This window comes from Salvelinus sp. IW2-2015, linkage group LG15, assembly GCF_002910315.2.
Source record: "Salvelinus sp. IW2-2015 linkage group LG15, ASM291031v2, whole genome shotgun sequence".
NCBI lineage: Eukaryota > Metazoa > Chordata > Actinopteri > Salmoniformes > Salmonidae > Salvelinus > Salvelinus sp. IW2-2015.
In genome coordinates this window covers 63485907-63498090 of record NC_036855.1, presented here as the reverse complement: position 1 = coordinate 63498090, position 12184 = coordinate 63485907, and the positions used below count along the sequence as shown (strand labels likewise).

The 12184-nt window shown below is 42.5% G+C and overlaps 2 protein-coding genes across 12 annotated transcripts in view; one reads left to right on the top strand and one right to left on the bottom strand.

Moving 5' to 3' along the window:
* LOC111974819 (anoctamin-5) overlaps nucleotides 1–5680 on the bottom strand; it is a 24090-nt gene extending 18410 nt beyond the window's left edge. The window contains exon 1 of the mRNA XM_024002833.2: nucleotides 5356–5680. Coding sequence (XP_023858601.1) covers nucleotides 5356–5431 — 76 coding nt within the window. The 5' untranslated portion in view covers nucleotides 5432–5680. The remainder of the gene's footprint in view (nucleotides 1–5355) is intronic.
* On the top strand, nucleotides 2110–12184 carry LOC111974821 (U5 small nuclear ribonucleoprotein TSSC4). Of its 11 annotated transcripts, none has more exons than XM_024002837.2 (4): nucleotides 2110–2180; nucleotides 10139–10280; nucleotides 10616–10689; nucleotides 10847–12184. In XM_024002837.2, the coding sequence occupies exon 4, from the start codon at nucleotides 10866–10868 to the stop codon at nucleotides 11802–11804; it is 939 nt and encodes a 312-aa protein (XP_023858605.1). In that variant the 5' UTR covers nucleotides 2110–2180; nucleotides 10139–10280; nucleotides 10616–10689; nucleotides 10847–10865; the 3' UTR covers nucleotides 11805–12184. The 11 variants fall into 11 exon arrangements, with proteins under 11 accessions (XP_023858605.1, XP_023858604.1, XP_023858611.1 ...); XM_024002836.2 differs by lacking the exon at nucleotides 2110–2180 and adding an exon at nucleotides 4797–4935; XM_024002843.1 differs by lacking the exon at nucleotides 2110–2180 and adding an exon at nucleotides 8811–8918 and having other exon boundaries at nucleotides 10139–10263; nucleotides 10621–10689.

Sequence of the window (12184 nt, the reverse complement as noted above, 5' to 3'; positions counted from 1 at the left end):
TGGAGGAGGTGTTGTTGCCTACCCCCACAGCCTGTGGTCTGCCCGTCAGGAAGTCCAGGATCCAGTTGCAGAGGGGGTGTCCAGACCCAGGGCTCTGAGCATCATCATCATATCACAGTTGGCTCTATCAGAGAAAGCTTATTGATGATGGAGAAATTGTTCTCTTGATGAACTACAAGGTGTCAATGTCATGTCATGTTAGGCCAGGGATTCTCACAGTTTCTAATAGATAAAAGACAGTTTATAAATAAATAAAAAATACAGTTGTAATAAATAAAAAAATACAGTTATAATAGGCATTGTGATGCTGCACAGTGACGCTGTACCCTATTTAATTAGATGGACTATCTAGACTAAGGTTAAAGCATTCCAATATGTCTGTTATACTGTAGTCAATAAGTACTAAATGGAAATGATGGCCCATTATGTGCCATTCATCCCCCACATAACTAGAGCTGATTAGTTTATCAGGGAAACACTGTAGGCCACAGACATTCACCACATTCTCATTCACTCATGACCAACATGGTAAGATAACCGGCCATATGTCTTATGGCCCTACACACAGCAGATGGATCATCTAAAGGCCAGCATGTGAGGTCTATGTGCAACATACATCCTATTGTTGAAAGAAGTTAGTGTACATGACACCAATGAAAACCGCACCAACAAATGTCACATCGAGTTGCACCCATGGCCTGACGTGACCTATTATGTCTAAACTCTTATCATCCTTGTAGCTCCAGCTAAAAATAGCACCATGATATATCAGACTGGCTTCTTTTGAYTGACTMAAACATACATGACTCCTGGCTCCAATAGCCTAACTAYTGACATCATCCCCAAGTWMATTTTCTCAGGGGAAAGACAAYAYACAGGATACCTCACTGAAATTACATTGGTTTCCTTACCCTGTAGGAAGAGAGACCAATCCATGTTTTGCTTTTGTTTACCTTGCTGAAGTAACCACATGCTAACTTTAGGATTTAATTTAGGATGTAATTAGGTTGTAAATTCTGTGAAAAAAAATATAAAATTCCCTTTTGTTGATTACTTTTTTCCAATCCAATCAGTTCTCCACGTTGATTCAGCGTCATCACATTACATTTTGTTGTTGAAATGATGTGGAATCAATGTTGATTCAACCAGTTTTTGCCCAGTTGGAAAGCTGTTTTGAATCCCTATTCTCACATCGTCTGTTGACGACTTTCTGCACATGGAACAAACAAAATCTCCCTTCTTATCTCCAGGATACCACAGGCCTAGTCCCAGAAGGGAACTGTGCCTTGACAAAACCCTGAATGTTAGATCAGTAGAGTAGACCAATACCCCGGTGCACCTCCCAGCGAGGGATCATGGGCAGAGCAGATAGCAGAATTCATACTTTATCTTCTCTAAAACAGACATGAAATAGCAGAATTCATACTTTATCTTCTCTAAAACAGACATGAAATGTCATCCTTCTAATACTATACTGTTTGAATGAGGCATTCTTGCATAAGGAGGAAAAGTAGAAATGTTAGAATATTACAGATTTTGTCCTTCAGAATTATTGCCCTAATTTTTCTCATCTGCACCCTTTGGCCTTGTTGCGTACTGCATAATCGCCACTGAGGATATGGCAGAGTACATGAAAACAAACTTTTGTTCTTTGTTCTTCGTAGCTTGTTGCCTGTTCAGATGTGATGCCCAGGTTAACCCACAGATAGAACATGGAATGCTTTGGCACAGAGCTTCCTAAACCCACAAAACAACACAATCACAAAGCCCACTGTGATCAAGTGCATCGACCAATGTTACTCAGATGTATATATTAATCTGCTCATGGCCATTAAAATGTAATTGTGGAAGACCAAATAAGGGATAATAACCAATTGGAGGTGAAAGGAGAAAAGTCCAGGCGTGTAATGTTTTTATCAGAGAAGTATTTATATGAGAAGTGAGTTAACCCTCTCGCCTATATTCAGATATTCAGATACTGCCCACAGTCTGTCTAACTCAGCTATCAAAGAGAAAATATAATTACTCAGCCAGTTTCCATGGCAACACTGGGGCTCCCCCTAGTCTGTGAGCCAAGATGAATTCACTGGCTTGCCCTCCCCACCAGATATAAAACACCTTAAATGGAAGCGGCGCACAGCTGTCTAATACGTTTCTTATTAGATCATCAATGATTAAGGGTGAGTGCTATAATGCAAATATGATTATTTAGGCCTAGTTTGTGCCTGACTGCCCCCGATCAAGACCAATTAGGCATGCAGAATTGGTAACACGCTATGAAATGAATAGAGGTTTTACTACGATAGTGAGAGATGTTGTTTACTTTGTAGAATAGCAGGCCTAATATTTGATAATACTACAGTGCCTTATCGGAACCTTTCAACAAAACTATTTTGGAAATGTAAATGATTTAGAGCCATAACAAGGCAGCCAGTGTGAGCATGTGGGTAATATAACTATGAAAAAAAATTATTCTGTAATAGAACTGTATTATATACTAGATGCCGATGAACCTGAAGTCTATTCACGTTCAGTCCCTATATAAAACTGTCAACATGGTGATCCACAACACAGACGCACATATAAATAGATCTTTGTTATTGTTATTGTGCAGGAAGTTTTTCCCAGGAAGGTTTTCCCTGATAACAGCCAACACAAAGCCGTTGGTGTGAAAGGGCAGTCTATCAACACAGAACTCCACACTATCTAGACCCAGTGTGGGTAGTCAGCCGTACTGTGGATATTTACTAACAAGGAGCCTTAACACAAAAGGGCAAGTGACAGATTKTCCTTAAATTAACCTGCTCATTCAACTCACTACACATTAAGAACAGAAATACCTATTGTTCAGAGATAGTGGAACCCCATCACTTGGCCCTGTTTCTGTAATACCAAAATAAGTTAAATGGACAGCAGAGTCAACAGATTTTTCACCTAATCAACACGAGGATTCAAACCAGCAACATTTCAGTTACTGGCCCAACGCTCTTAACCACTAGGCGACATGCAGCCCTATAGGGGTGAAATGCTAAGAGGGATGTAAACAGTGTGAGAGAGGTTGGAGGGAAGCCTGACTGTTTCCATCCATCAGTGAACTTGCTCCAACTCACTTAATTTCCCAGCAGAGAGACGGATGTAACAATATCTCAAAACCATAATTACTGCGGCATTATTGAAACCACTTTACTGTCGACATTATGAATGCTCAAGTACTTTTTCTATGAAGCCATACATTGCAGCCTACAAAGTATTTTTAACAAAAGGAACATTTGTAATTGTTCAAATCTGTTTATTACCCACAGCAGCTCTACATTTTCTGAGCTACCTCTCAACCAGCAACATTTCATAGAGGGACCCTTGCTACCATGACAGCTTAACACATTATGCAGTGGATGGCTGTATTTGGAGACAAAGTCGTCTCTGCGGGCAACTCTGTATAGGCACACTGCCACATTCTCACAAATTGTGACATTTTTGTTGTAACAAATGTGATCTAGTAATATATTCTGCATATATTCTGATCTTTACGGCCTATTGGTCACGAAGCACAATTGGAAAAACAGTAGTACTGTTACAGTCCAACTCCTCCCTACAGATCTCTTCAGTGAGTGACTGCTCAGTCAGTCCATAGCATCATGGTCTATTCCCTGTCTAGATTGGCACTCAAGGTAGAGAGACTATCAGCAGAAGATTGTGTTTAAGTGTTCATGCACTCAATGTTAACAACTATCTGGTCTCCAGCGTGTAATTATGTGAGTATTACCTTGGGACAGTGTGGCTCCACACAAAGCAAAGGTTAAAGATATGGATTAGAGGCCTACTGACGCCCTTTGACACATCCTGAAACTAGGAAATAACTGAATACAATTAGCAATCCAATTTGTGTTGGATTTTACAAATCAATGATTAGACAGTTAAGGACAACCACATGCGATGGACTGGACATGTCTGTGTTAGCACACCATTGCAGATGTCTACCTGTAACTTGTTTCCTTTTCGCCATGAAATTTCACAGAAAACATGAACATAGGACACAGCTTATTCACACAGGAGCACATTTAAGGGAGACGTAGGGGAGCAATACTGAGAGCAATACTGAAGTTATAGGGCAGTTAATGGTGTTTAAAAGGCTGGGCATGGACACAACAATGGCCAGTTTCAAGCGGCATTCCTTGTGCAGTATGGAGTGACTAATAAGTTCTCAATAGAGGGATATAGATAAGGAGAGTGCCGCTTGCATCAGCTTTACTAGGCCTATACATTAGCACAACAGATCAACCTTGCATTGAATAAGACATCCATCTGCAATAATTTTTTTATCACAAACCTGCTTGGAAATTATTAGAATTACATCATTATGAATAATATTCAACTTATATGGACTCAATACTAATCACTTTGAATGCTGATGTGTAAATCAACAAAGAAATTGCCAAATACATGCCATTTTACAGACTTCTTTCTGGAATGAGCTTCAAGTACCTGTCCAGTAAAAATCTCTTTCAAAAGATAATATTCTGATAACTCATACCCAAATAATGTTGCTGACTCATGCGGCCAAAGCATAAATTGGAGAGAAAACACTTTAAAAAACCCGCCTCAAACTTGTATCTCAAACAGATGTTAAAAAAAATGCTTGCTATTTCCTTATAGAGGATGATGTCATCCTCTAGATGGCCAATCAGCAGTCTACTAGCGTAAATATTTTTTGGGACCATATATGCCCACACCATTCCAACGCAGAAAACATAACATACTTAATTGCAATTTTTTGGAAGGAGAACGATTTCACTCATATTGTAATTAATTATTGGTCCTATTTCATATAAATCTGGAAACACTGGACAGTTACTTTAATTTGTCAGTTTCTCAAACTTCAAGTTTGTCCTTCTCTCTCCCAGTAGACCTGTCAGCATGTGAATGGCGTCATCGCAAGTATTTTCAGTCATTTCAGAACTATTTTTCAAACCTTTTCCATTTAGTTGTACAACTGTGAAACTGTTTCCGAAACATAATCTGTTATAAATAACATGTAAATTCCATAACATTTGCGAATCTTTAGGCAAAACATTGTATGTGCCTGTCATCCAGGTAGCCCACTAACGTAAGTGACATATGGCACAGACAGAAGTAATAGCCATTAGCCAAACATTATTCCGAACCCAAATGATAGACAGTGGAATTTCTAGTCACAAAACTGATAGAAGTAGCCTTTGGTTGGATGCGTTTCCTTGAGCATTTTCTGAAAGCGCTATAGTAAACTTCTTAATAGCCAATGAAAACAAAGATTATGGTATAGCCTACGTTTACCGTGTATATTACCAAAGTAGGCTAATCTCCGAATGTGCTTTTTACCTCCAATCTGGGAGTCCATTGCGCTCTTCATTTCGATCAAAATTTCATCCCTTGCCTTTCCCGTTATTCTTCTCATCTCCACCGACTATAAGGAAGGAGTTGCTTTTTCAGGAAAGTGAGGACGGAGAGAGAGGATGCCACCCCACGGCTCGATCCTCGATCCACTGTATTTGAGTTTGAGGCTTGGGTTTCACACCAAAATCTAGGATTCTGGCATTCATTGGCTGAAAGAATAGCCCAACATTGTCTTGACATATGCTATCATATTATGATTGCACTCATACTGCTTCTCTATCCACGATACATATTAAAGGGGAGTGGCAAAATAACGCACATTCTGTCGGCAAATCATTGTGCTTGGGAATTAGTGCATCATGCATTTTACCATGTGAATGGCCTCAAACTTGATGTTTGGTAATTTTGTACGGTTTTGAAAACCCTTCAATTTTCACCAAATTAATAAATATTTTGTACAGCCTAACCATATGAGCCTAACTGACTATCCTACTAAATTATTTCAATTTGGGCTATGTGAAGAAACACAGTCCACCAAGCAAACTGCATACATATATATATATTTACTTTCTCTTAGAATTAGGCATAAATTATATATAATATATTTCAAATGTATTCAAGAGATGTTCTCTCTGACAGAGTACAGTACTAATTGAAGATGGGTGATGGTTCTTAAAATTTAACCCACTTTCTAGTTTGTTTKTTTTTGTAGAGAAAAAAAAACTATTGGGTATTAGTAGGGGGAAACACTGAAAGTTTTGGTGGAAAAGGTTGTGTGTGTCAACTGTGGGGTGCCCATGTCTGCTAGGGATCGAAAGAGTCTGTGCAAGAGTGGCAGGTTGAGTTGGCCAGAGTCAGAGTAAGTAGTACAGAAGGTGTCTTATGCTGAGGCAGTGGGGGATCCTGAGAGAATCCCTGTGAGTAGGCCTAGTAGATCTGTGACAGCACAGAGGGATAGGTCAATGAGTGATGTATGCTTCAGAGAGGTTGGTTCAGCGTTCATAACGATAGTTAAATGTTTTCCATTTTGTGGATCAAAGTATAATGAATTCAAATCAAATCAATTGTATTAGTCACATGCGCCGAATACAACATRTATWKWWWWWWWWWWWWWWWMWATAYATCTTAATAATGCTTACTTAACCAACAATGCAGTTAAAAAAAATATGAATAAGAATAAGAAATAAAAGTAACAAGTAAGTAAAGAGCAGCAGTAAAATAACAATAGCGAGACTATATACAGGGGGGTACCGGTACAGAGTCAATGTGCGGGGGCACTGGTTAGTTGAGGTAATTTGTACATGTAGGTAGAGTTATTAAAGTGACTATGCGTAGATGATAACAACAATGCAAATWGTCTGGGTGGCCCTTTGATTAGACGTTCAGGAGTCTTATGGCTTGGGGGTAGAAGCTGTTTAGAAGCCTCTTGGACCTAGACTTGGCGTTCTGTTACTGCTTGCCGTGCGGTAGCAGAGAGAAAAGTCTATGACTAGGGTGGCTGGAGTCTTTAACACTTTTTAGGGTCTTCCTCTGACATTGCCCGGTATAGAGGTCCTGGATGGCAGGAAGCTTGGCCCCAGTGATGTACTGGGCCGTACGCACTATCCTCTGTAGTGCCTTGCGGTCGGAGGCCGAGCAGTTGCCATACCAGGCAGTGATGCAACCAGTCAGGATGTTCTCAATGGTGCAGCTGTAGAACCTTTTGAGGATCTGAGGACCCATGCCAAATCTTTTCAGTCTCCTTGTCGTGCCCTCTTCACGACTGTCTTGGTGTGCTTGGACCATGTTAATTTGTTGGTGATTTGGACACCAAGGAAATTGAAGCTCACAACCTGCTCCACTACAGCCCTGTCGATGAGAATGGGGGCGTGCTCTGTCCTCTTTTTCGTGTAGTCCATAATCATCTCCTTTGTCTTGATCACGTTGAGGGAGAGGTTGTTGTGCTGCTACTACACGGCCAGGACTCTGACCTCCTCCCTATAGGCTGTCTCGTCGTTGTCAGTGATCAGGCCTACCACTGTTGTGTCATCGGCAAACTTAATGATGGTGTTGGAGTCGTGCCTGGCCGTGCAGTCATGAGTGAACAGGGAGTACAGGAGGGGACTGAGCACGCACCCCTGAGGGGCCCCTGTGTTGAAGATCAGCGTGGCGGATGTATTGTTACCTACCCTTACCACCTGGGGGCGGCCCATCAGGAAGTCCAGGATCCAGTTGCAGAGGGAGGTGTTTAGTCCCAGGGTCCTTAGCTTATTGATGAGCTTTGAGGGCAGTATGGTGTTGAACGCTGAGCTGTAGTCACTGAATAGCATTCTCACATAGGTGTTCCTTTTTTCCAGGTGGGAAAGGGCAGTGTGGAGTGCAATAGAGATTGCATCATCTGTGGATCTGTTAGGGTGGTATGCAAATTGGAGTGGGTCTARAGTTTCTGGGATAATGGTGTTGATGTGAGCCATGACCAGCCTTTCAAAGCACTTCATGGCTACAGACGTGAGTGCTACGGGTCGGTAATCATTTAGGCAGGTTACCTTAGTGTTCTTGGGCACAGGGACTATGGTGGTCTGCTTAAAACATGTTGGTATTACAGACACGGACAGGGAGAGGTTGAAAATGTCAGTGAAGACACTTGCCAGTTGGTCAGCGCATGCTCGCAGTACACGTCCTGGTAATCTGTCTGGCCCTGCGGGCTTGTGAATGTTGACCTGTTTAAAGGTCTTACTCACATCGGCTGCAGAGAGCGTGATCACACAGTCTTCCGGAACAGCTGGTGCTCTTGTAACGGATGTGAAATGGCTAGCTAGTTAGCGGGTACGCGCTAATAGCGTTTCAATCAGTTACGTCACTTGCTCTGAAACCTAGAAGTAGTGGTTCCCCTTGCTCTGCAAGGGCCGTGGCTTTTGTGGAGCGATGGGTAACGATGCTTCGTGGGTGACTGTTGTTGATGTGTGCAGAGGGTCCCTGGTTYGCGCCCGGGTCGAGGGGACGGACGTAAAGTTACACTCTCATGCATGTTTCAATGTTATTTACATAGAAGTAGTTTAGCTCCTCTGGTAGGCTCGTGTCGCTGGGCAGTTCTCGGCTGTGATTCCCTTTGTTGTCTGTAATGGTTTGCAAGCCTTACCACATCTGACGAGTGTCAGAGACGATGTAGTAAGATTCGATCTTAGTCCTGTATTGACGCTTTGCCTGTTTGATGGTTCTTCGGAGGGCATAGCGGGATTTCTTATACGCTTTCGGGTTAGAGTCCCGCTCCTTGAAAACGGCAGCTCTAGCCTTTAGCTCAGTAAGAATTTATACCCCAGTCTTGGTGGCGGTAATTCAACAGAAATTGGATGCCAACCACCGTTAAACCTCAGCGAATAAGATATATTTTTAGAAACTCTGATTTAGGCCTACACTTGCATTACATTTACAATCCATTAGACTACTGTAGGTGGCGGTAAGGATGACGATTGGGTTATTTGCCCACTAAAGGCAGGAGCGGGGAAAACTACCCTACCCAGCATACATTACAGCATGCAAACCGAAGTTGCAGCGCCAGCGTGAAGAAGGTAAAGCGGTAGATGCAGCTAGCTAGCAACACAAATCAGCTTTGAACGCTTTATGTAGTAGCTAGATAGTTTACTGAACACATTCCAGCGTATCAATGAAGTATTGTAAGATATAGAATGCTTGTGTGTGGTTGTGGTATGTTCCACCCTCCCTTTATTCAAAGTCAGCTACAGCTAACGTTAGCTAGCCAACGAGGCTACTAGTTGACATTAGTTAGATATCCAACGTCGATTTCCACAACTGGTTTACTCCTTGGTGAATTACTCAACCCTGCATGTTGTTATGCTGTCTTCCCGTCAAATACCATGACAAACAAAAGCTAGCTAGGAGACCTGAGATACGCACGAACTAGCTACTAATGTTAGGGGGCGTAGTCGCTGTGTTAGCTCTTGTCCATCGCACGGCGACGAGATGCCCCTGCTTTGTCGTTTTCCATATCCTTTCATCGTAACTCATCAAAGTAAACATGTTTGTAGTTTGCGGGATTACTTTTCTCTGTATGTGCAGGGTGTACGTTCTCCCAAAAGACGGGTTAGGAGTACTTTCTCCCAAAAGACGGCTTAGGAGTACTTTCATTATCGTCAAAAGACCCTGATCCACGCTTATGCGTGGGATCTGCACTACGAGCTGCTTGCACAAGCGTGGACCAGAGCTTCTCTTGCAGTATCATTGAGCTAGATGTAGGACTCAGGCCCGTTTTAGGATGGGCAGCGCCATTGAGGACTTTAAACATGTTTAAGTAGTCAACAGGGTGGGACATCCTATAGGTTAAGGAAGGATCAAATAATTCCATCCAGGTTGATGGAGGGATCAGCCAATTAATTATACTCATGCGCAAACATCCCATAACATCCCATAACTACCTGTTCAAACAACACTTAAGGTGGCAGTATGCCTCTTTTCAGTTTGTTTACAAACTCCATAGAAGTAGTAGAAGGAGAAAATTGACTACTTCAAAATGGAGTTGGCCTCAGTTGCTTTGCCCATGCTCTAGCAGAAGTCATAATGGGACAGATACAATGTTGCGTCCTCTAACTACAATATCTCTATGGGTGGTATACAAGGCAACTCATTGTCATTGCGTGATGGACCAGAGCTACTGTGTTGTGTGCAGATCAATCTAAGTATATGAGTCTAGTTGTATGTATGCAATGTAATCACAATTTACATATATGCAGTGAGTGGGTAACAGACTGTGATCTGTGTGTATTTTTTACAGATTGTCGCTACACCATTTTAGTCTGGTATTGGTCACACCATGGCAAAAGTTGGAGCTGTCATCAATCCCCACACATTTGTTGAGTTATCTGAGCTGAGCAGCATCCCAACCAGCTCCCGCAACCTGTGAGTCTGCAACTCCAGTAAGATACGTTCTCACACTAACACAAACAGTAACATTACGTAGGATGTCAAACATTAAATTATCTGAAGGCCATCGGTACAGATGCACCCACTTACAGTACTCAATGTTCACACTACGCTGCAGAGGACTTATAGGCCTACTCATCTGCAGTTGACTCACCACACCTGATGTCACACTTGACATCTTGTGTTGATGTTGTGCAATTGCTCTGAAATGTTAGTTTAATTGTTTTTACCTGTCAATGTACTTATTATTTACAGTATAGGCCTAAGCTTTAAATGGCTAGATCCGTGTTGCTGTTTTTAATGTATATCTTTCTGTGTGTCTGTTAAGGGTAGAAGGACTGCCATCACCCTTGAACCTCACTGATACAGAAAGTGGCGGTGTTGCAGCTCTACCAGGCTAAGGTCAGTCATTTCTTGACAAAGTGAAAATATTATAATGCATGCTATATTACCGTACATATTATATGTTTCAATTACCACTCAGAACAACCCTCTCATACTCTTCCAGGCTCTTGGCCCCTTGACTGTGTGAAAGTTGTTTTTTTTCATGTGGTATCAGACCCAGGCCCTTGAGAGCAATGTGTGAGCAAGAGGACCACGGAGACGGTGGCCGTAACAAGCTGTCCAACAGTGACGCCATCAAGCTGACAGATGACCTCTCTCTGAGTTACTCCGACCCTGAAGAGCGTAATGAGTCCATAGACCCAAAGGTGGAAGACTTGTCCTCATCTGATGATGAAGAGCACCAGAACTCTTGCCCTGGTCCCGGTCCCAAGAAACCTGCATTCAGTCTGACAGGTGGCAGCTCAAGCTTCTCCAACCGCAGCCGAAGCATCTTTGATTGCCTGGAGAGTGCCGCTAAGCTGTCCTCATCCCATCTGGGCCAGGACAATGTCATTGACGGGGTCTTTGCACGTCCCCCTCCACCCCCACTGCTGCCGAGTGGAAAGAAGTATGGGGAGAAGGTGGGGGAATTGGTCAGCAAGCCTCCTCAGAAGAGAGGAGTGCCAGATTACCTGGTGAATCCTGAGCGCTGGACGCGYTAYGACCTGGAGGATGTGCCAGAGACCAGTGACAGCAAGAATAGCATGGWGGCTCAGCAGTACATACARAGCCTGCAGCAGMAGRAGAAGGAGAACACGATGGAAGATGATCCTGAAGAGCCTTTTACACCTACTTTCAACCAGGGCCAGAGCARTAGCTCAGAGCATAAGATYGTGTTCTCCAGGCCTAGCYGGCCACAGAARGATGAMKCTGMAGAAGTTAACAAGCCTGATCGAACTAAGAAGGCAGGGATGGGTCTCTGTCACTTAGATGATGAAGAAGAGGAGGGTATAGGCCTAGCAATCGCCCCCCAACGCCCAAAGGAGAGTGAGCGGAAGAGGAAGTGGACACCGGTGGGTGACGCAGAGGGTGTGCTGAATGATCGGAAGGATCAGCCGCCTATTGGCTTCGTCATTAGTAGGAACGTCAAAAGGAAGAACTTCCGCAAGACTTCAGAGAAGGAGGAGGACTGAGAGTACACATGCATGACCTCAATCAATTGAAATAATTGAGGACCCTAAATATGAACAGTATTTTAGTGCTTCCCTGTAGAACCTCAACCAGTGGAGTTTTTTTCCTAATCAAGGGAATGGTTTCGGCCTCTTGACTTTATCAGAATCAATGTAAAATGTGTATTTTGAATATTAACTTCAAACAATGAAAGCACTTGTCAGTAATGCTAATGTATATGGCTGTTTTGAAGTCCAAAGAATATTGAATTTAGCTGTCACGTATACTGGTGGAAGTGTAATGTAAASAATTGTATTTGTAGTAGACCCTTGTAAGTGGCATTTTTCCTATTGCTATAACTATTATTGATTTATTGGCKCAGTAAAGTCTTCCCACAACTAAA